Raw genomic sequence first — 25,266 nt, forward strand, 5'->3', positions numbered from 1 at the left:
CATCAAGTCCAAAACCCCACTGTTAATTTGTGTTAAATTTCCAAATGCATTATTATAATTTAAGTAATGATTGTCAAACTATAAATCCCTCACATCAATGTTAAATGTTTACTTGCCTTATGGATACAAGAGAATAACTAGCCCTTTGGGTTTATTTCCTGAACTAATTTTTTTTGTTCCAATAAATTAAAATTTATTCCTTTTCTTATTGTTTCTGGCTTGTCCAGATCAATCAGAAAAGTCCAGGGTGGAATTTTTTGTACTGTGGTGACAAAGTAGGGTGAGAATAGAAAAATCTGATTTTGATCCAGTTTCCTGATCTTTCCTTCTAACCTGAAATAAAGTTTTTGGAACCTTGCCATTGATTGAGTTTGATTTATTGTTGTCACATGTACCGAGATACAGTGATAAGTGTTGTTTTGTGCGTTATACAGACAGATGGTATCATACAAAGTGCATCAAAGTAGCAGAACAGAGTGCAGAATACAGTGTTACAACTGCAGAGAGAGAGATCGACATTGACATTTGAGAGGTTTGTTCAAAAGTCTGATAACAGCTGGGAAGAAGCTGTTCTTGAATCTGTTCATATGTGGACTTAAACTTTTATATCTTTTGCCCAATGGAAGAAGGTGGAAGAGAGTATAATTGAGATAGGAGGGGTCTTTGATTATGTTAGTTGCGTTCCTGAGGTAGTGGGAAATATAGATGACGTCAATGGATGGAAGGTAGGTTTGCGTAATGGGCTGCGCTGTGTTCATGACTGTTTATAGTTTCTTGTGGTGACTACTTTGTTTCCATGCATTTGCATTTCTTCAAAGCCCCAGTCCACCTATTTACATGTCTCTCTTCCGATACTCCTCTGCTCCGCTGAGAAACTTGATGACGTAAAATACCAACAGGTAAAACAAAGTGGGTAGCTGGCCGCAGCAGCTCAGAGTGCTTGTCCTGATCGCCATGCAATCAATTCTTCTGAAAATGTCTGCATGTCCAAGACCACAATCTCCTCAGCCCTTCATCTATGTGACTCAACACCAGCACACAATCAACACATCCTCATGCCTGCTCTTGGACCAAATTACATAGCACTACAGGCCTTCAACACTGGACGTTAGAGCTCACTGACACCTATGACTAACTGGCTCCTGCTAGGTCATGTTGTGAGCAGGGGCATTACATTCCTTGCACATCTACACAGGATACTTTTCTGCTGACATGGACAGATATTTAATGGGTCTTAGCTTGCTTTCTTAATGTGCATTGACAATCATGCTTACTTGGAGGCTGCCTGCTTCTGTCTGCACAACATTGGTTCCTTAGCATACTAGGTCTTGAGCACTCAGTTGTGAGCTGCCAGTCTCTGCAATTTAAGCTTCCTTTTTAGCTCAGGAGGAGAGGAAGGCAGCTGATGGTGGGCAGCACTGAACAGTCAATCTATCAGTTGGATAGGGGTGGACATTTTGTTGTGTGACACCGTGCTATGGCAATGTCAGTGCTACAGCATATGCTTCTGGCAAATGGCAGTGTGTGAACAAGAGAGTCCTTAGTGGGATGAAGGGGGACTACAGTCAGTCAAAGGGTTCATCTTATTCCAATCCAGTCTTTCCTGCAGTAGACAAAGGGAGGGATTGACTATGATGGAAGTGAATGCAAGAGCAGTTAGTGGTTTTGTGTGAGTATTAAGTGAGGCAGCTTCAGTAAATGAGTAGGAAGTGCAGGAAAGGTTAATACTTTGGGATCTTAAGGTAGGTGGATGTGATGCATGCTGCACAAAAGGTGTGGTTCCTGAGCCTTGGTGAAATGCTTGTGCAGTGGCAGAGTTTGAGTGAGTACTGACCCTTGAGTATGATTGGGTAGAGTGACAATGGTGGCACTTAACTTTACAGAGCATAGAAGAACATTGACATTTCTGGAGCACTGCTGAGCATCTCTTTTGACAAGGCAAATAACACTGACTCATACTGCAATTTCCATCCTGTCTGGCTGGGTTTCTGAGTGTGATCTCCTTTGGCGGTCAGCAGGGAAAAGAACTGACCTCCTCTCCAACATCTACCACCACCTCCAGATCCCCATCTGGGAAGCGAGGTGAACATTTGCCCTTTCCTCTGAACATCACCAGGATCCAGCACTGCAGTTTGTCAAATAGTTCCTGGCCTGCAGTATAAGTAGTGGTATGCAGCTGGGCTTTAAATATAGTGCCAGAGGCGTGTAAGCCGGAAGGTCTCACCAGTAGTGAGCACATCTGCTTCGCTCATTGCTGAATCCCAAAAAAACCCACACAGCATCTCAGTGGCATAAATAATATGAGGAAAAGCAGATGATTATTTGAGAAAATTCACCCTGGGTCGTAGGGGACTTTCTATCTACAAATGGGAAAATACAGCACCCAGTCTCTGAACCACAGTTGTGTAATTTCTTGGTTTTATTCTGCTTAGGTTTTGTATGATTCTCTTTAATTTGTCACCATTTAAATAATTGTATTTAATGTTCAGGTTTAGATTAAGTTAAATTTCAAAAGTATAGCCATTTAAACAAAGCTAGTGACTATTTTAGGAAGTAACCACATCTGATTATCGCAGCTGAATTGTTTTAATTATTATTTAACATACATGAATAACTGTGAAGGAATCTTTGCCGAAATTATCTCATGTTTCAATTTCTGTTGAATCATTAAAATCAAATTCACATCTACCAAGAACAGTTAATATTTTTTTAAAAATTCTGACTAGGTTAGGATTTTTTTCAAAAAGCTACATCTGCAAGCTGGTAGAAAAAGTAATAAAGAGAAACCAATGGAAGTGGATAGTTGTTGGTGCTGAAAGCCAATACTTTCAAACAATGATGCATTACGCACATTTCTAATACAGTATAATAAAAATTTACTGATCCAAGGACGTGAAGACCTTTTCCTCCCTGACTAATCCAAATTGAAAATTAGATCTCAGAAGAAATTCATTTTTTACAGCCTGCAGTCTTAGTCGTGCATAAATGAAATAAAATTTTGTAGAATAGTTCGGTTGCTGACATGGAAAATTGGATGGAAGACCACCATTTATTGAGCAGCCTATTGAAAAGTCTAGCTATCCCAAGTAATTACCGTGCGTTATGAAAATGATGGAAGCTCTCCTTACCTGCCACAATTGGTGGGACAATTGGTGAATCAGATAAGCATCCAACCAATTAGGGGAGTAAAATCTGGAAAATTGCCTGCTAACTCCTTTAGGCAATCATTGCTTGTCAAGAAGCCTACAGTAACTCCCTAAGAGAGGCATGTTAATTAAGATTGTAATCATCTTTGTAAACCGGTTCAGTGAGGTACAGAGGTGGGATTCTGCAAGTGAACTGCCCCTCCAGCCAGTGGTTAGCACCATTGCCTCACAATGCCAGGGACTCAGGTTCAATTCCAGCCTCAGGTGACTTTGTGGAGTTTGCACATTCTCCCCATGTCTGCATGGGTTTCCTCTGGATGCTCTGGTTTTCTCCCACAGGCCAAATATGTGCAGGTTATGTTATTTGGCCATTCTAACTTGCCCTGTAGTGTCCAGGGTTGTACAGGCTAGGTAGGTTAGCAACAGTAAGTTCAGAGTTATGGGGATAGTGTGTGGAGGGTATGGGATGCCTTTTGGAGGGTTGATGCAGACTTGATGGATCGAAGGCCTCTATCTGCACAGTAGAGATTCTACAAAAGACCCTTGGCCCTCTGTGAGAAAGATATTCTCCACATCTCTGACATGGACAATCCCTTATTTTTAAAGTTTCTAGGTTCTCCTTTTGAGGAAACAACTTCTCTGCTTCTACCTTGTCAATTCTCTTCAGAATCTTATGTTTTACTCAAGTTACCTCTTAACTTTCTAAACAGCAAATACTAGCCTCTCAAAACTATGCAACAATTTCAGGTATAAGTTTAGCAAACTTCCCCTGAATGTCCCAAATGCATTTATATTCTTCCTAATTACAACCATGGAAGATTAGGGTAATATATTATAATGGTAGCAACATGATACACCTTCAGATATCCCCGATGGGGAATATTTTCTTTGCCAATGATCTGGCACTAGTGAGTCTGGCGGGGTGGCACGGTGGCTCAGTGGTTAGCACTGCTGCCTCACAGTGCTAGGGACCCGGGTTCGATTCCAACCTCGGGCGACTGTCTGTGTGAAGTTTGCACATTCTCCCCGTGTCTGTGTGGGTTTCCTCCTGGTGCTTCTGTTTCCTCCCACAGTCCAAAGATGTGCATGCTAGTTGGATTGGCCAGGCGAAATTGCTAATAGTGTTCAGGGAAGTGTAGATGGGGTGGGATGCTTTGAGGTTCACTGTGGACTTGTTGGGCCAAAGGGCCTGTTTCTACACTGTAGGGATTCTATGAAGCAGAGTGATTAAGCAGAAAAGAAAGCACATGAGAAGGATGGCACTCTGAGATTTTGCCTCTGCTTTCATGTTGATCCACTTCTTCTATGTTCTTGCAAAATTCTCTAAAGAGTTGTTACTTTCAGAATTGATCTGAATGTCCACTATTCTCTGAAAACAGTGAAGATATCTTACAATGCCTGCCAAAGTACTTCTTTGAAGGTTATGTTAGATTTTATAAATTCAGAACTGTAAATTCTATACCTCAGACAACTGTGGATGCTCAAAGTTTATTCAAGTTAGAAAATTGTTAAATTTTTGAATGCTATGGGAACCAAGAAATATGGGATGGGAAGGCACAATTGAGCGAGATGCCATGATTTTATTGACTGAGCAAGCTTGATGGACCAAATAACCAGCTGCATCTCCTGCTTCTGTTTCAAATGCTGTGCTTAGATAGCAGCACTATACTTGCTTGACAGTCTGCGTTTTGCTCTTTTGTCATTTCTTTTAGGCTGTTAGAAAGGCTGTAATACCATCTATATGTTAAAGACATAACCTTAATCAGTGTTCAGTTTATAGCTAAGTTTTTATTTCTTTAAATCATTCATTTTCAATATATGAGATCATCAGCACTACCTCACCACAAGTTATCATTTTAAATTCAAAGGTGACAGTAGCTTCAATAAAACTCATACATTTTTTATCTTGGCAAAGAGTAGAATTGATTTTGAAATTGAATTTCCATTGGTAAAAGTCACTTAGAGTTTGTCTGCAGTGTTTGTGTCCTAGCTGTTTAAAACATTTTTTCAGATGCTTTTGCCCACTGGGGTAAAAGAGAGTACCACTTGTTCAGACTTTCTAGAGCACCTGCAAAATGTCACAGCATATTAGCTCTATAAATCCTGGCCACTTGAACACCAGAAGGATCAGAATGGAGGGAATGCATAACCTTTGCTGTACTCTGCTGTCACGCATGTTCAACAGATAAAAAGTCAAGACCGTCTGACTAATAGATTTACTTGGATCATAAATAATACTTTTTCAGATATTTGTTATTAGTTCGAGAGAAATACTCGTAAATTTCACATGAACTCTTAGGAAATTCTGCACTCATTGAATGAAGTTCTGTTTTGGCAGTGGAGGAGATATTTGGAAGGAGGCAGTCTTTTTTTAATGTGAGTTGACGTTTATATATTGCTAAAGCAATTTTGTAACTTCTAGTGTGACTTTTTGCTGGAGTTGGTAACTCTGAAGTAGCAATGCAAGCTAATTCTGAGTGCACTGAATTGAAAGATGAGTCTTTATTTCCGTTCTCCTCTTTGTGAGCAAGTTGGTGTGAAGCAGCCAGACAGAGGTTTAAAACCATGGGAATAGGAATGCAACTTGTACTGCTTGCAAACTGAAATGAAGGCCAACTTAATTTCAGGGTGGCTAGTTTGTAAGTGTTCAGGATAATTGCAAATTGCAGAAATTTTATGATTGTATGTATTATGAAGGGCAGAATAAAAGAGGTGCAACTCGCTGGAAAACCACTTTATACAAGATAAAACAACTTGTTGGTTTATGTTACGTCTCATTTCACCAGAGAGATTTTCAATCTTCTTTCCAGCAAAATGACACGTGAGACAGAATCTAGTACACTGAGTGGAATGGAGAGAACTGCAAAGGTAGAATATCAGAGGTATTTGAATGGGCTGTATTAGATTTAATGAACAAATTCGCTTTATTATTTTGTCTGATTTTAACTTTTCTAATTCCATTGCATCTACATTACATCTGTTAGGATGTCTTAAACAAAAGATAAGATATTGAAGAGGAGGTGCGTTTATTGTACATCACTATTTTAATTTACCTGATAGAGCAATTTTTTGGCATATCTACGCCAATTAAAACCCTCTCACAAATTGTTATTATTTTTGATATATCTCTTATGATTGGTGAAGAATGCTTGAATGACAAAATCAGCAAGATTAAATTCCAAATGGATTCTTTATTATTCTTCAAATGTTCTCTTATGTACTACAATCTTCCTGACCATCCCTTCAGATCATCCAAAAATTGTTCTTTTATGATTCTGGTGTTTTGAGGCTTTTTTTAAAATGGTAAACAAAACTGAGCTGTATCACAAACAAAAACAGAACGTCAGTAGGTTCTTTGTTTTATTTGAGCTATATTACAAGTTCTACAGTTTTAAACGGGTGGTAGTGAATACTCACAGTCCCAGTTACATTCAGGCAAAAAGTGCTTTCTTGAGAAACGTCCGTATTGGGCAAGTCTCTGCAGAATGTGGGAGAATAACGAAGACCTTCCAAAATAGGCACCATTTATTTTGTAATTTATGTCATTTGTAAATGAGAAAGAATATTATTAATTTCAGTGTGAATTCAGAATTGTGGGTTGGAATGTTATCCAGCAGGGAGGCACAAATCAGTTTTTCCTCTAAGATCCCTGTATCATCTGAATTATGAAGGTTAATGAATTCATGTCTAATTGGCATAGCAGTCACAACAGTGGTCATGACATTTGTGTACCTCCTGTGCAAAATCTATTGATAAGTCTGAAAAAGCACACAATGCAAAATGCACTGAGGCATTTTATTAAAGTCCATCATGTGAAAGCTAAAATAAGTTAATGTGAACTGCAGGGTTGTGTGCTATGAATAAAAAATCAAAATCTGTGTTGCAAGTACCAATAAATTGCAAGGAACTGCAATTATCTACCTTCCAAAATTCACATTTCAGAAGTTCTAGGAGCTTCGATAGTGTATCATCAAAGATCAGTATTTGCACAAAATCTGTTCAATGCTTCAGTACTGAAAAGATATATAGTAATACATTTTAAAGCCTTTGTTATTAAACAATTTATGCAGCAGTTGCATGCTGGTGCTTCGGAATTAAACACAATTGAGGGCTCTTGTGGCACAGTGGTAATGTCCCAACCTCTGAGTCAGGAGACCTGGGTTCAAGTCCCACCTGCTCCAGAGATGTGTCATAAGACTTCTGAACAGGTTGGCTAAAATAGATACATAAAAAGTAATTAAACACCACTTGAAAGGGACTGTTGTTGTGTGAAGATGTAGTGGCCCTACATCTGGGCTAGGAATCCCACCTGTGCCAGAGGTGTGTCATAACGCATCTGAACAGGTTGGTTAAAATATCTCAAGCACAAATGGCATCAAACGTGGAGCATGTAATCTAAGTAACCCTAAATACAATTTAAAAATGCAATGTATATATGTAAAGACAATCAAAAGTTACTAATGAACTACATTGCAAAGTTTTCTAAATGAGGTCATCATGTTTTGGGGTACATGAATGGGTCATTAATCCCAGCGCTGCTTTGGAATGCTGCAATGTGAAAATCAGTTGCAGCATTTGCCTACGTTGAAAGAGTCTCTGATAATAACTGCAAGACAGGAAGGAGTAGTTGGTGTTGGGGAACTCTGACTGGAGATTGGGATTTTCTGCAGGTGCTGCTAAATTTGGTTACAGTCTGTTTGTAGTTAGATAGAAGAAGTTAGATAGAATGGGAGGTATTGTGGAGTCAAGTTTGTAAGGATCCAGTTGTGAGGATGTAAGCCTACTGGGGGTGAGAAATGAAGAAGCACTCCTACGCATAGAGTCATACAGCACAGAAACAGACTCTTCAGTCCAATTCATCCGTGTTGACCAGATATCCCAATCTGACCTAGTCCCATTTGCTAGCATTTGACCCATATCCCTGTAGACCCTTCCTATTCATTTACCCATCCAGATGCTTTTTAAATTTTCTATGAGAATTAGCTTTATTGTCACATGAATTCTCATGAGTGCAGTGAAATTGTACCAGTCTCCATCACTTCCTCTGGCAGCTCAATCCATTAATGCGCACCACCCTCTTTGTGATAAAGTTACTCCTCAGGTCCTTTTTTAAATCTTTCACCTTGAACCTATGCCGTCTACTTTTGGACTTCCCTACCCTGGTGAAAAGACCTTGGCTATTCATTGTATTGATGCCCCTCATGATTTTATAAACGTCTGTAAGGTCACCCTTCAGTCTGCAACATGCCAGGGAAAACAGCCCCACGTATTCAGCCTCTCTGTATAGATCAAACCCTCCAATCCTGAAAACATTCTTGTAAATCTTTTCTGAACCCTTTCAAACATCGCAACATCCTTCCAATAGCAGGAAGACTAGAATTGCATGCAGTGTTCCAAACATGACCTAACCAATGGCCTATACAGCCGCAACGTGACTTCTGAACTCCTATACTCAAAGCATTGACCAATAAAGGCAAGCATACCAAACACCACCTTCACTATCCTATCTACCTGTGACTCCACTTTCAAGGAACTGTAAACCTGCACTCCAAGATCTGTTTGTTCAGCAAACTCCCCAGGATTTTACCATTAAGTGTTACAAGTCCTGCCCTGCTTTGTCTTTCCAAAATGCAGCACCTCATATTTATCTAAATTAAACTCCATGTGCCATTCCTTGGCCCATTGGCCCATCTGACCTAGGTCCTGTTTGTACTTTGAGGTAACCTTCGCTGTCCACTACACATCCAATTTTGGTATCATCTGCAAACTTACTAACCATACCTCCCATGTTACATCTAAATCATTTATATAAATGACAAAAAGCAATGGACCCAGCACCGATATGAGTTTCCACATGAGCTATTTTCAGCTCACTTGTCCTTCAACGTTATGGTGGGCAAGTTGCAGTTGTAGGAGGAAGACCTGCATGAAGAGGGTAAAGCTTTTTTTTGCGCAGGTTGGACCACAAAGAGGGACAAGAAGACAGTCTGTTGATTATAAATATATCTTTTATTATCTCATATAATATTCCTATGGGTTCAAAATAATTTTTCAATATGTGTAACATCTGTATTTATTTAATAAGCTTTCTTTTGAACTTATGCAGAAAGATATTTATTTTGTTTACTTTATTGCATTTCAGATATCAAACAAAATAGGCAATATGCCACAGGAGATAATAAGCCATTGATTTGGTTCCACGAGTACATCAGTCTTGATTACACTCAGCAACAATCTAATACAAGGCAATGGTTTAAATCAATTGGGAATAAAAGTCTTAAATAGTTCCCTTCTATAGCGTAGGCTTTCTAGAGTTACAGCTCCGAAGGGTTATCACAGCTATATAAAACTCAGAATATATTTAAACATCTTTAGTTGATGAGAAATTGTAGTGAAATGCCACCAGGTTTATAAAACAATAATGTTTTTGGGGATTGCCAATAAAATCCTCAGTCAGGATACACTTAGCATAAAATTGTATTGTGTAAATTTTGTATGATTTGTGTTAACAGTTTTACTCTATTATGAGTTAGAGTCATACAGTATGGAAACAGACCGTTCAGTCCAACCAATGCATGCTGACCATAATCCCAAACTAAATTAGCATACCTGGTGTTCGAAATCAATATAGCTAAAAATAACATGGCAGTTTGTCTCTGACCACTATCACCTTAGGAAATTTTACTCTTGGTAACTTTTAAAAGTACATTACAGTGTTGAATAATAAAAATCTCAGTTTATTTCACACATCCAGTTTGCGACGTGGGATGTCTTTGATTTGAAATTTATCAACCTTTATTTCATTATGGCGAAGCAGTGGTCTAATGGTATTGCCGCTGGATTAGTATTCCAGTGACCCAGGTAAGGGTCTGGGAACAAAAGCAGGAAGTGCTGGAGAAACTCAGCATGTCAGGCAGCATCTGTAGAGCAAGAAACAGTTAACGTTTCGTGTCCAGTGATCTTTTGTCAGAATTGAAATCAGTTGGGACATGGTAGTGTTTATGCTGAGCAGTAGGGAATAGGAGTGGTTGACATGGGAAGGAGTGAATTGAATAATTGGAGATGGTGTCAAGAGTGCGAGAAAGAAGGAGAGGCAAATGCTGATGATAAGCCGAGAGAAAGAGAGAAATGCTGAGTAGTGTGAATGGTTAAAAATGGATTGGCTGTGCTGGTGGCAATCCATATAAAACAGAACCTAGATGTGTCAGGGTACATAATGAACATGGAATATGGTGCTCACATTCCGACATTGTTAAAACTCAATGTTGAGTTTGAAGGCTGCAAAGTACCCAGGCAGAAGATAAGGTGTTGTTCCTCCAGTCTGTGTTGAGGTTTGCTGGAGCACTACGAGAGGCCTGAGATGGAAATGTTGGCATGGGAACTGAACTGGACTTGCTTTATAATGCCATTGCTAGGAATACTGCATCAAGGAACTCCTATCCTGACTTCCCAAAGACTGTTTACAATCTCCAAGGCACAAGTCAGGACGAGCGCAGCTCGAACAGCATTCCAGAAACTTGACACCATCCAGGACAAAGTGGTCCACTTAATTGGCACCACCTCCACAAACAACCACTCCCTCCACAAACATCCACTCTCTCCACCACCGATGCACAGTATCAGCAATGTGTATCATCTATACATAGTCAAATGCAGCTTTCATGTCAAGGACAGTCACTCCTTAAAACTTTCCAAACCTACAACGGCTACCAACAATGAGGACAACAGATGAGTGGGAACACTACCACTTGCAAGCTCACTTCCGAGCCACACACCATTCTGACTTGGAAATGTTTCACCATTCTCTCAGTGCCACTGGATCAGAATCCCAGTGCTCCCTATCTACAGAATTGTGGGTCTACCTATAGTATGTGCGATGTTTCAAGAAGGCAACTCACCACTCCCTTCTTAAGGGGCAACTAGGGATGGACAATAAATGCTGGCTGGGCCAGCAACACCCACATCCCTTGAGTGAATAAGAAAAATGCCTTGTTCAGAACACATTTATGTAACCCTGTGACTACCATCATATTGTAATGAAATATTTGGATTAAATGTTATACAAGATACCTAACCAATAATGCTGAGACTTATTCAATGTTCCCACTAAACTGTAATAATGTGTGTGCATGACAGTGCAAAAAATTGAGATACTGTGCACTAAAAATAAGTTGTCTTTTCTATTAAATTAAGTTTTAATTAAATGTACTCATGGTCTCTTCCTGTAGCCCTTGCTGTAATGTGATTCCTAGGCTCTTCCATTGAGTGGCTGATGTGTTAGTTTGTTGCTGTGAAAATATGTCATGCATATTTTTTAAAGCGATCAATCTTCTATTCCAATTTAGTTGTCTCCAGCGACAGTGAAAGTGAATCAGAATGCAGTAACTGCAGTCAAGATGACAATGTTTCAGCCAACAGCTCAAAGAACCACAATACAGAAAAAGGAAGAGAGGAGTCTGGTAGGAAAATGAAAGGTACAGCGGTCTCCTTCTCTGAATTTGCTTTATCTTTAATCATTAGAAAAAAGTGCTTCGGTGTGAAACCTTCCATTGATGAAATATGGATCGCTACATTTCCAATTGGGAGGATAAATAACTCTGGATGACCAAACTAAGCAAGAAAGCCAGTGCCAGGTGTATTTCCCATTGTGATTATGTTTCCATATTACATATTGGTAGAAAGAGGGGAGGCGATGGCCCAGTGGTTTTATCGCTGGACTGTTAATTCAGAGACTCAGGTACTGTTCTGGGGACCTGGGTTTGAATCCTGCCACGGCAAGTGGTGGATTATGAATTTAATAATAATCTGGAAATTAGGGTCTAATGATGACCACGAATCCATTGACAATTGTTAGAAAGAACCCACCAAGTTCACTAACGTCCTTTAGGGACAGAAATCTGCCATCCTTGCCTGTTCTGGCCTACATGTGACTCCAGACCCAAAGCAATGTGGTTGACTCTTAACTGTCCTCTGGGGCAATTAGGGATGGGCAATAAATACTGACCTAGCCAGTGATGCCCACATTCGTGCATGAATTAAACATATTAATGAAGGACTTGGAGCATGGAGATAATTTCCTAAGACAGAAACATTTTTAAGAAAGTATGAAAGTACCTAGAGAAAAATTGATTTGCATATAGGGCCACAAAATGGAATGTCCAGTACAAATACTTGATGTTTTGTAAGTGCTCCATTTATAGCAATCCAGATGAATAGACAACACTGAAAATATAGTATACAGATCCGACCTCTGTATTATGAAAATAATTTCAGAAACACTGTGCATAAAAGATTTACAATGCAATACTCTGAGGGTGCAACTGTCAGGAAAGATTTAACGTGCTGGGGCTTATTTCCCTAGAATAGAAAAGACTGAGAAAAGACCTGACAGAGGTCTTTAAAATTGTGGGTGACGTTTTATAGGGGTTTGAAGGATGTGGACTGTGAGATTTATGGCAGAAATGAATGAGAAGGCTGATGAGGTCTGCCTTCATGTTGGGATCAGCTCACGTTGTTTTCACTAGGCAGTGGTGATGTTGCCAACTAAGGATGGTTATTGCCTGTTCAATGCCTTATTAACACAGCAATTCACCTCATTAACATAGCAACTCTCCTCATTAATATTTAACTTCCTATCTTACCAAACATGCTGAACAAGCTTGAATTTTGCCAATTCTCAACATAGAAGTCAGAGAAGGTACCTGCCACTTGCTCCACATCACTTAGGACCAAATAGCATCTCAGGGCATGAGCCAAGGGCACCAGCTGTATATACCCTTCCACAGACACTGGGATCTGACACTTGCCAATGTCTCATGACCATCATGGCATCTTTTGATCCACTTGCAGCCTGCTTCGGAGGCCATTTACTCCATCATGGCTATGTCCCAGCTATTTATAAAGGCTGCCTGATTAAACCCCATTACAGCCATACAATGAATGGTTCTTTAGAGTGGGTAGTTTGCAGATATTTTAAGGGGTTTGGAGTGGTTGACATGAATATAAAATTACCCTCAAGTAGAAAAGTAAACTTAGAATACCTAACTGGAATTCATGGACTGAATCTTAGTTTTTTTTAAACTGTTAGCTTAACAGATCTTCTGTAAGACTTATTGCCATGAGGTGTAGTGGGATCGCTCACTGTATCTTACCAAACTCATATCTCATTATCCACCTACTCTCCCACTGTCACTGTTGCATGCAGCATCTTCAAAGAACAGTTCAGCACAAGAACAGGCTCTTCGGCCCTCCAAACCGGCACCAGCACATTTTGCTCTTCCGTACCAAAACTGTCTTCACTTACAGAATCCGTATCCCTCTATTCCCTTCCTATTCATGTATTTGTCCAGGTGCTTCTTGAATGCTACTGTTGTGTCTGCTTCCACCACCTCCTCTGGTAGCGTGTTCCAGGAACTCACTACCCTTTGTGTGGAAAAACCTGCCTCGCCCATCTCTTTTTAAAGCCCGCCCTCTCCCCGCACCTTGTACCTGTGTCCCCTAGTAATTGACCATTCCACCCAGGGAAAAAGACTCTGTTCCCCACTCCATCCATGCCATTCACAATCTTATAAACTTCTATCAGGTTGCCCCTCAACCTCCTGTTTTCCAGTGAAAACAAACCCAGTCTATCCAACATTTCTTCACAGCTAAAGTCCCCCATAACAGGCAACATCCTGGTAAACCTTTTCTGTACCCTGTCCAAAGCATCCACATCCTTCTGGTAGTGTGGTGACCAGAATTGTGTGCAATATTCTAAGTGTGGCCTGACTAAAGTTCTATAAAGCTGCAGCATAATTTGTCTATCCTTATACTCAATGCCCCTTCCAATGAAAGTAAGCATTCCATTGACCTTTTTTATGACCTTATCTTTCTGCGCTGCCATCTTCAGTGATCTGTGGACCTGCACACCCAGATCCCTCTGCATATCAGTACTCCTATGGGTCCTGCCATTCACTGTATGATTTCCACCTGTATTTCCAAAATGCATCACCTCACATATGTCTGGATTAAACTCCATCTGCACTTTTCTGCCCATGCTTCCAACTGATCTATATCTTCCCTCACTTGTCCTCATTGCTCCCAACCCCCCACAACACTGATTCTGCATTGCCTCTGCTCTGCCTCCTCACCCTCTCGGGATACCTCCCCACTTTTCCCCTACTTACACTAACAACTGTACCAGTCACTTCTATCTCCCTCAGTCCCTCCCTTTGTCTTGTTCTAGGAAAGAACAGCCATGACAAAGTTAATGGATGTGTGTCCAACATTAGGCTCCTCACCCCTCCAAGGAGAGAATCCTCACAGGAGTGGACCTAATCCCAGCTGTGGGGTTGCTGAAACGTCCATGTTCCCCCAATAGAGCATGTGCCATTCTTCATTCATCTGCAATGTCCACTGTAACTTCACTGTCAGTGTCGTTCATTACACACCATTTCTAGCTAATGGTTATGAAACCTTTTCCCTATGTCCTGCCAGATCCAGTGGAGAAACAAGTTGCTCTGTGTGAAGCACTTCCGCGACCTCTGAGGAAGAGAGCTCAGAAGCTTCAGAGGAAGCATTGGCAAGGCTGTCTCCTGCACCTCCCCCCCCCCCCCCCCCCCCCCCCCCCCCCCCAAAACTCAGATATTGATACCTCAGTGGGAACATCTGAATTAGAGTTTGGGAGCAGAATCTATTGAGCCCCTCACTGCGAGGAGGACTGCTGGAGATACGGCCCCCGCTCAACTTCCTGCAGGAGAGGACCCTGCGGTGTTGGCAATCAGCAACTTTATCCTCATGCATAGGGTGGAACAGGAGTAGCAGACAGGGATATGGGAGGCAGTGACCTTCAGAGCACAAGGCTGTAGCAATGCATTGTAGGGACCCAGATGCCTCAAACATAATTATCTGGCTATCTCCATGGACAGGTTGGTGGCTGCCATGGCGAGCCAGACCCAACACTCTCAGGATCTCTTGGATAGACTCACTCACTCAATCGCCCCACCCATTGGTCCTGAAGACTGAAGGCATGGCAACAAGGGGACTTGAAATCTGCTGTGCCCTCCACACAAGAAGATAGGGCAATGCCAGGAGGCACCCATTGGCAAAGGAACCACACACAGGCAAAGAGACCCTTGGCATGTCTGGGCTATCTAAATACAAACATCCTCAAATTGCCCAATCTAATCCCTAAGGCCAAAGGACTCCACTGCTGTGCATGCTCCATCCACCTCAACTATGGATCCTTGAACAATAGATATGGTGGGAGGGAAAGGAAAAGATAACTTCTGAGGACATTTTAAAGGCATAGGTGACATTACACTGTGTGTAAGTCTCAGGTTTTTGTAAATTTGACTGGTTTTGCCATGCATTGATTTGTTTGAGTCTATGTATAACTCTGAATGTAACTGATCCAGTATGATGTCATGTCCATCCAGGAAGTACCATGGATTGATGTCTGTGTTGAGAATCTGCTGCAGCCCGTGGAAGTAAGATGAATAAGGTTATACAGGGCAATGAGTTCTGCTGGCATCATTTCATTCTCGTGGTCAAATATCCCTTTTCTTTACCTGCCCTCTATGTGCAAAAATGTTGGAATGATCGAAGTGATCAGGAGTGTGTAGAGCAAACTGGAACCCAAAGCATTAGGATTTCTGATGATCAGGGAACCAGCAGGGCCTGTGTCCTGTGCTTGAATGGGTTTGACTGTAATGATCTTGCCCTTTCTAGGACAAACCATCATTGGGACTTGCAGCCCACTTCCTCACAGGTTGAGACACTTATTCCACCCACTCTGGCTGTGTCTGCATTTTTAAAATTTCCAGTGAGTGCTCTTCTGGCAATACAGTGTGGAGCTGGAGGAACACAGCAGGTCAAGCATCATCAGAGGAGCAGGAAAGTTGACGTTTCAGTTTGGGACCCTTCATCAGGACTGTCTCAGTGCTGTTACGGCAATGGCTTTCAGTTTCTGGCTGTACATATCAGTAAGGTCCTGAATATCCAGGTCCCCTTCCTGAAAGCCCTTCCCGTGAACCCATTGTCTTTGTGTATCCCAGGTCCCCACCCAACCCCTCGACATGAACCAGCACATCTTAACCTCCCATCCCCTGGCATATAAGGTGCCATGCGTGGTCACACACTCCTTCCCTTAGAGCCAGAATTACCTTGACCATGAATGAACGATCCCCTTCCACATGAGGCATTACAATCTGTGCTATATGGTCTCCACCCCTTACAAATATATGCTGTCTTTCACAATTGTCATCCCCCTTTCACCAAACCTGCAACCTCAATCCCCAAAAGGTTACAAGTGTCCTTCCTGTGGCACTGGCTCCCTCTTGACCCCTCCCCCACCAAAAGCCCCCTACTTTCTCTGTCCAGAACTGATGGACTGAGCATGGTCTACCCCCTCAATTTAACTCACGTGACAGCCCCGGGTGAGAAGTATTCAGATGCCTGACTGGGGCCTCTCCGTCTCCTTGACATCACTACCCCTAAACTTCTGGACAGGCTGCTGTGCAGGCACAGGACTTCCCATGAGGTGCATCCCGGACTGCGGCGCCTTGGACACCCAGACTGAGATGACCCCACCCTAACACCTGATCGTAGCCAATCCCTTGGACTGACGTTAGAGTCTGCCATGCACATACTATGCTGGGACTGACAGATGCATCTGTGGACTTCTGTGAGGACTACCTACCGTAGACTTTGATACCCAGCTGCTTGCTTGCTGCACGTGCTTTGTATTTGTCATATGTGCTGCTGGCACATTGTGCAGGTGAGAGGTTGATGGAGTGCAATGCCATTCATCAAGGTGTATGCCTCCTTGACTGAGGATTGCTGGCCATCAAGTCAAGCTTCTGTGATTGTGCTAATAGGCAAGGCAAGGCAAGGCGGGGATACTATGAGCATGCAGTTAGCACTAAGTGAAGAAATGCTGAGAGAGCAAATGAGCAGCCCTAAGATGTGCATCTTGATCCAATCTATGAGGTAGATGCTTGTCCCTTGGCACAAATTGTCTTTGTAACAGCCTTTCAATGCTATTTGCCAGTGCACCCTGCAATGCAGATCAGAATTTTTAAAGTATCCTGCAAATGGGTCAGCGAGGAGCCATGAGGGTCCTGAGAGGCTTGCAGTTATCAATGCCAATGTCCGTGAATGAGGGGTGCATGTGCTGGTGCCCATGAGGTCATGCCCTGGGATGCTGTTTGTTGCTGAGCTGCATGGTGGTTCTTCATAGCCAGTGACAGCTGGAAGTGCTCAGTTCCTGCTCTGACTTCCATGTTGAGAATTCTTGATATCTAGTTCATTTGGCAAGATGCGGAGCTTAATGTTAATGAGGTGAGTTGTTAAATGCCTTATTAATGGCACAAGCTATAGTCTCCCTTAACAGGCAACTCATCACTGCCTCATGAGAACCTCACCTCACCCTCTGGCAATTCAGCGAGTTGCTGCTGACTTTGAGATAGGCTTCACTGGTCTTCTCTGACGATTTTGCCACTCATCTCACTATAAGCCATATTGTTCAGGCTTCTATAATACTCTGCCTCATATGTTGACATGTTTGTATGAACTTTTCAGGATATGATAATGAACTTCCCGATCTCCGTAAAATCATTCTGAGGAATTGCAACTGGTCATAGAATACTTTCAGTGTGGAAGCAAGCCATTTGGCTCTTTTGAATGCATAGCACCCCTCAAAGGGCATCCCACACACCCCTCTACACTGTCCCTGTAGCCCTGCATTTCCCATGGCTAATCCATCTAGCCTGCACATCCCTAGACAATTTAGCATGGTCAATTCACCTAACCCACAAATCTTTGGACTATGGAAGGAAACTGGAACACCCAGAGGAAGCCCACACAGACACAGGGAGAACATGCAAACTTGACACAGTCGTCTGAGGGTGGAATTGAACCCAGGTCCCTGGCGCTGTGAGGCAGCTGTGCTAATAACTGAGCTACTGTGCTTTCCTAGTCAGGTTACTTCACTAAAGCAGACCCCTTGACTGGTCACCTGTGATATAACTTATGTCTTTCAATTTGCTTACAAGCTTAAAACTCCCAACTCTCCTTAAAAAAGCATCTTGAAATTCAAAGGTGTAATTTCATTAGAGGAACACAGTTTTGAAAATCCTTCAGCTTCAAAAATAATCAGTCTGAACATGACAGGAGGTAATTAGGACAAAACTCTAATATGTAGATTTTTGTTTAAACTTCTAATAACATTTTAACATTTACATTCCCCATAAACTGTATACTGCTTAATTATTGTTTTGCAGTTTCAAGCTATGAGCCAACCAGTAAAACTGCAACAAGCTATAAATTAACAAACACTTTGTCTGAGAGTCGAACCAGTCTTGGTAGTGAACATGGAGGACATTCAAGTGCCACAGGGAGTTACATTGGTGATGGCCTTTGTGATGACTGCAGTGACTTTGACAAGAATTCACTAGGTTAGTACCAGGTGACATTACCTTTAGTGATTCTGTAATTCAGCAAGGATTAAATGTAAACTGTGTAAGGTTTAAGAAAAGATTTAACACCTCTGCAGTGTGCAGTTTACAATTGCTGATGATATCTTATTTAAATTTATTCATATAAGTATTGGTTGAAGAAAATGCACAATTTGTAGAAGTCATATGTGAGCTGTTTTCATGGAATCATTGTGAAAGTAACTTCTCAGTATAAGGCAATTAAACTTACAGTATTCCCTTTCACAAGCATTTTATAAATCTGTGTTTAAAACTGTAATAAATGATGTGTATTACCTCCAATGAAATTTACTTGGTAATGTAACTTAGTATTGTCCTGTAATAACTTATTGACTGCTCGCTGTTTGAGAATGTTGAGGTTAGTGTTGGTTCAGTTAAGAGTTATGAAATTAGCAATTTGTTTATCAGGAAAGGAATATAACCAAGTGAATAACTGGGACCACTGGAACAAAAAGAGTTGTAAACCACTTTTGGCTTCAGTTTCAATATGGGTCAAGTCCTTAAAGTTGACAAAATGGATTAATGAATCCTGAAAGCAAAACTTGTATTGTCATCAGACCTGCTGAAAGTTGTCATTTAGATATGTATTTGAAAAGTATTTAAGTAAATGGCAGTGTTGTTTCAATTTAACAAATAGGCAGTGATTCAGTTGAATGCCACAAAAGAAGTACAGGCCATTTGGTCCATTTAATCCATTCTTATAATAAAATGTTGATACTTACACATCATTAAACAATCTTTTGAATGACTCTCCTGTTTGGCTGCCACTGTTCGTAATATTTCAAATGTACTAAAAATGCATCTGAATTTAATGCTACTTTTTCTAACACTGACCATTATCATAATTGTCTCTTTTGTAGCAGATGAAAGCAAGCATGTCTGGCAGTTTGATAAAACTAGAACACAAAGGCACAACATGGCAGATTCTGGAATTCTGAAATAAAAACAGAAAATGCTAAAAATACTCAGCAGGTGAGGCAGCATTTTGAGGAGAGAGAATCACAGTTGATGACTTTAGTCAGAACTGAAGAGCTGGAGATGTAAAGGTTTTAAGCAACTATGGTGATGGTGGAAATGGAGGATGGGGAAGAACAAAACAAGGCTCATGATAGGGTAGATGAGATTAAATGACAGAAGAGACCTGAGGTAAAGGAAAAGTGACAATAATTGGATTAATAACAAAAAAAATGTGTAGAGAAGATGTAACAGGAAAAACAGAACTTTCACCAACAGCTTCTGTCCAAAAAAGGGGCACAGTTTATGATTTGAAATGAAACCCAAAAGCTTGAATTTTGCTGTCCATTCTCTGAAATGAACAGCAATTTTTGGAGTCTGCAAACAAAGTTATGCACATAAATACAGAAGTTTCTGTCAGTATTTCTACACTTCCCTCGGGGTGCATATATCAAATCACAGATTGCAATTACAGAATCAATGAGAACATGGGCTTTTATGTTATCAGTGTCACTTTAAGTAATGCCCAAAAAAGTTGCACTTTGCTGAGTGAGGTGTAACTGGGATTTTAATGGCATACTCAGTTCATAATCATAACAGAAAAGTCTTTCCAACCCTGAAATCTTACTTTATATTTGTGGAATGTCATTATCTGCGCTTATGATAAATTCCACATTATTAAAATAATACATATTTTAAAGTTTGTTTAGGAAAATTAATTTTCCACATTAATCTCAGGCGTATGTTCCAATTATTGATTTTGTTCTCTATCCATCACTTTTAATTATTATTTGCAATCATTGCATTTACTTCCATCTATGAGAATGTTTCAGTGTAGCTGGCACTTATGCTGCATGTTCTCATCACTGCTGCTGGGTGTGTAATGATTACCTTGACTTGGCACCAGATTTAATCTGTTATCAAGAAAGGGAAGTCCATGGAACAATGATCATGAGAACACAGATGATTAGACCTTTGTAGGCATATTTGCCATTTGCTTTAAGAGAACACCTGCCTGCATGCTTTGCACACTCTGGTTAGCATGGCTTGATCTACGCATTTCTTCGTGAATGCTATTTTTTCTTCATTCTCCTCGTAAAGTGTTTCTCTCCAACTTCATTACATGCGGCTGTCTAGACTGCTCTTGTAACATCACCATGGGACTTGTTAAGAACCAGTCATGTTGCTATGGATCTGGAGTCAAATGTCAGGCAAATCAAATAAGAAAAAACACTAAAGAACATTAGCGGAGCAAATGATTTCTTTTTATAACAATGTACAGTACTGGTCAGTGTCAGCTGGCTTTTCATTTCAAATTTCACCATCTCCTATGGTAATCTGTGTCTGCAGAACAGTGAGCTGGAGTTCTGGATTACTAGTCTAGTAATATTGCCACCATGCCACTGCCTTCTCCTTACAGTCATGTCAACTTCCATCCCAGTACTTTTAATTGTCTTCCTTTATTCTCAACTAAGAATCCTCTGCCAAACACGCACACAACACTCAGCATGTAAGACACACACACACACACACACACACACACACACAATCTGTTCTATTTCTGCCCCTCCCTCTCAGAACCACATTGGCTTCATGTTTTGCTCCACCAGCTATTTTGTTTGATGAATCATCTTCCACGTTTAACACCGACATGAAGTTATCATCTACTTCCACCTCCTTCTGCCCCTCTGTGAGATCCTGGTACAGTTCTCAGCCATAGACACCAGCTGTATCCTTTCTACTGGTGTCAGCCTGTGCCAGTAGAAGCAATTCAACATCTGCAACTATTTCAGATCAAAACCTTTGCCCGATACTAAATTGAAAGAATATAAATTGAAACAACACGACATAAGTTTAAAAACAACACATAATAGGTGTTTTATTTGGAATCAGTGACTGGGGCCTTAAACAGTGGGAGGTTAAGTGTAAAAGAGCAGTTGCTGATGATAATGACTTTGCTGTTTCCATTCATTCATTCTTTACAGCTTTACATTTGTGCATTTACCTTTCCCGTTAGCATCTCATTTTCTTTGTACCCTCAAATTTTTTGTCACTTAATCCGTCTTTCTGTCCACCCTATCTTTTTTGGTGTTCTCGTTTGTTTCCCGCCATTCACTTTCCCTGCCTTTCTTGTGCTTAAATTCTGTACATATCGGTTTGTTTCCAGTTCTGAAGAAAGGTTGACTTGAAATATCAACACAATTTCTGCCTCCACAGATGCTGCCTGGCCTCCTGACTATTTCCAGCAGTTTGTGATGAAATCATAAGATTACCTCAAATATGTTTCATTATTGTTTAATTTGGACTATAGTTTTGAGTATTTTGGTTGCCCTTTAAGTGAACTGTACTCTTGCACACATTGCCTGGAAAGAAGGGTTTTGTCTTAGCCTTAGAATAGTCATGATGGTGTTTTAGTTGGTAATCGTTATTGTACGGGCAACTACTTCTGTATGAATGCTGTGTTGATCTGAAAATCAATGTTTAAAATTATTCCTTAGTCTTCTACATGCTTTTACAATTATAAAGCTGTCTTTGTGGAAATTTTCTTTCATGTTCTGTGTTTTCAAAGGTCAGTATTTAAAGGGTTCCCTCATTGTATGGACATTCTGTATTCCGTAATAAAGTCATTACTTGATACCATGCTGACCTCAACACAATTTATGCATGTTTGATACACAGTTTCAATTGAAATGACACAAATGCTATCATTAATTATGCCAAATCATATTTGGTATAAGCATGTTGAAAAATGAATAAAACATGGTTAATTTTTTAAATTATCAAACCTAGGAAGACCTTTGATAGACTAGGAGGTCAAATACAATCAACATATTTTATGAAAGGTGTGTCTGCCCATTGATGCAAAGCCTGTTCTGCCCCATGTAGCATCAACTTGAGAGAGAATATGCACTGATTTTATTCTATGGCCGCACAGAAAAGAATTACAAAGACATATCTGCATGCAGTTTGATTCTAAAATGTCGGTTTCTTACTGTTGACAACGGAGGTGCCAATCCTGTATGTAAAAAAAGACAAATACTGTAATCCACTTTAAAAAGGTTAGATAGGAGAGTCTATTACCATGTATACATCATGTTTAAGTAAAGCTAGAAATGATTGCCATGTTTTAACACCAAGTTCACTGCAACATATCATGCTCTAAGCAGTGTATTTCAATAGAGTTCAATTCTATTATTTGCTTGTGTTTTAATGAAATGCCTAATTGATACGGTTAAAAAATATATGTAATGCCTGTTCTGGTGCAGGCAGATACTAAATTCTGACAGTCATTGTTCATGCAGCTATAGAGACAAAAATACAAAATTGGGCTTATTACCTCTTTGCTGCCCCTTTGTAAATCATGTAGCTGTATTTTAAAACATAATTAGCGACAGTAATCGAAATAGCGCTTTGTTTTGTAGTGCATATTTATTTCAGGGCTTCCCTCATCATGGTAATAATGCTGCTATTCACTTTAATTGCCAAAACAACTATTAATAATGTTGCTATTCAAATCTTAATTGGTATTGTTACTTTTAAATTATATGTACACACTGCAGTCAGAAATATTAACAGATTATTTAATCCACCTTCACAGAAGGAAAAGATACAAATTAAGTAAGAGTTATGGTAGTCTAGCCATTCTGTTTTAGAACAGACGAGGGGAGCAAAAATGTGGGCAATGCTTTAGCATTTACCATATGTAGTGTGCTGTTGTATTTGTTTTAATCGCGAGAGTGTAAATGATTCATTAAATTGCACTAACGTCATATCAAAAAAACTGTACCACAAAAACTTCTTTGGACCAAGAAATCTGAATTTATTGCATTATATATTGTGTAATACTTCTAAACTTCTCATGCCAACTTATAGTGCAAGTGTGAGTTTAACTACTGTAGATTAAAGACTTTGGCACTATTTTGCTGTTGAGTGAGGCTAGTTGTTTGTTTTGCTAGAAGGCAATTGAGCCTACACTAAAAAAAATTTCTAAATACAGGGGAAGGTGTCCTGGGAAAAGTCCAATTTAAAGAATATTGGCAAATATTGAATTAGCTTCACAGATATTTTTATGGAAATTCTTCATTTTGACTTTTTGAATTCCACATTTCCTAGTTCCATATCCCTTTTTGATCCAGTGTAAATGAGAAAATAATTATATCCTGCTTTTCATCCTTCCAGCACAGGGATGACTTGTACAACTTAATTTATCGGGGTAATATATGCTCTGTGAAGTGTTTTAAAATGAATCTCTTTATGTCTGCTACAGGTTGTCATTGAGTGGGCCAGGGTCCAGGCAACCTCCCAATCTCTGTCATCCAAGGATTGCCCCGTTTTCCTTCCCAAGACGCATGGGTTGGAGCTGTTGATTCTTATGTCAAGTGAATAAAATAATTGTATAAACCTGACACAAGTCCTTGAGTCATTTTTTTTTAGATCATATAGCTTTAACTCCAGAAGAGTTCATTTTCTGAACTTCTCACTGGATAACACTGTAGATTGGGAAGATCTTTGCTGCAATAATTCGTAGCTGAATCCAGTATGTTCCAGTAATTTAATCCATTTTGTTCATGAGATTTCCAAGTGTGCAAAATCCTTTTTGAGCTCTAATGTTAAACACCACAATCCCAGTTCGCTGTTGTGTAGCTTTAGTTGCTACATGTCACTTAGGTGGTAAACCTGAGTAGGTTCTTGAATTGTTCATGCAGTTTTATGCTGGATTTTACATTGGTTTTAACTTGAACAGATACATTTTATTTATGGCTGTGTGAGAATGTGGTTCTATTAAGATTCTGTATTTCACAGCTAACAAGGAATTCTGGAGAAGCTGAAATCTAATTTTGTGGCTGTGTTGTCCATTATATGCAGCTGTTAGACTGCTATGTTCCAGTGCACATTGTGATGCTGTAATAAACTACAATTTAATTATATTGAATTCTAAAGTAGCTAAGAAAATATTTTAAATGTATTGGAATCACTCATAAATCTGTTGCCTCTGTTTTATTCCTGTCTCTTGGTTTCTTTTTGTCATTCACAGGATGAGGGCATTGTTGGCTAGACCAGCATTTATTACCCATTCCTAATTGCTCAGAGGGCAGTTAAGAGTCAATTATATTGCTGTGGGTTTGAGTCACATGCAGGCCATATCATGTAAGGATGGCAGACTTCCTACCCCAAAGGACATCAGTGAACCAGATGGATTTTTTGAACAATCAACAACGGTTTCATGGGCACCATTAGAATCTTATTGCCAGATTTTTTTGTTGAATTCAAATTTTACCATCTGGATTGACAGGAGTCAAACCAGGGTCTCTGGTTTAATAGTATAATGATAATACCACTCGTCAATCACCTCTTTTCAAAATTTCTGTTTAAACAAGAAATTCATTTAAATTTCATTCTATGTAGAAATTTAGATGAACTTTTTTTAATGTCTTCCTTCTTGCTTTTGAATCTCATTGTTTGTTTGGAATTGAGCCAAACCCATTTAGTTTTTGCCTTAAAACTTACTCTAGAATCTGCTTTTTGAGAAAATTGAGATCCAACTCATCCAGAATCTCATCCAGTTCAATCATCAATCTGATTTGTATATGGTCAGCAGAGCTCTGACATCATTTTGATTTATTGATTCCTAAGAAATGAGATTATACCTTTCTCCCCGTACCTAGAGCAGAGATGGTAATATGGTAGTAATG

General features: G+C 40.0%; 1 protein-coding gene across 7 annotated transcripts in view; it reads left to right on the plus strand.

Moving 5' to 3' along the window:
* The window catches only part of LOC109936781 (rab effector Noc2), a 251,067-nt gene extending 227,088 nt beyond the window's left edge, over positions 1-23,979 (plus strand). For 6 of the 7 annotated variants that reach the window (XM_048612714.1, XM_048612711.1, XM_048612717.1 and 3 more), the window contains 4 exons: positions 11,492-11,620; positions 18,407-18,580; positions 19,480-19,591; positions 23,841-23,979. In XM_048612714.1, the coding sequence (XP_048468671.1) occupies positions 11,492-11,620; positions 18,407-18,580; positions 19,480-19,562 (386 nt within the window). In that variant the 3' untranslated portion in view covers positions 19,563-19,591; positions 23,841-23,979. The remainder of the gene's footprint in view (positions 1-11,491; positions 11,621-18,406; positions 18,581-19,479; positions 19,592-23,840) is intronic. The other variant, XM_048612716.1, reaches the window with a different exon arrangement.
* Positions 23,980-25,266: the final 1,287 nt, after the last annotated feature.

This window comes from Rhincodon typus, chromosome 26 (assembly GCF_021869965.1).
Source record: "Rhincodon typus isolate 14 chromosome 26, sRhiTyp1.1, whole genome shotgun sequence".
Classification (NCBI taxonomy): domain Eukaryota; kingdom Metazoa; phylum Chordata; class Chondrichthyes; order Orectolobiformes; family Rhincodontidae; genus Rhincodon; species Rhincodon typus.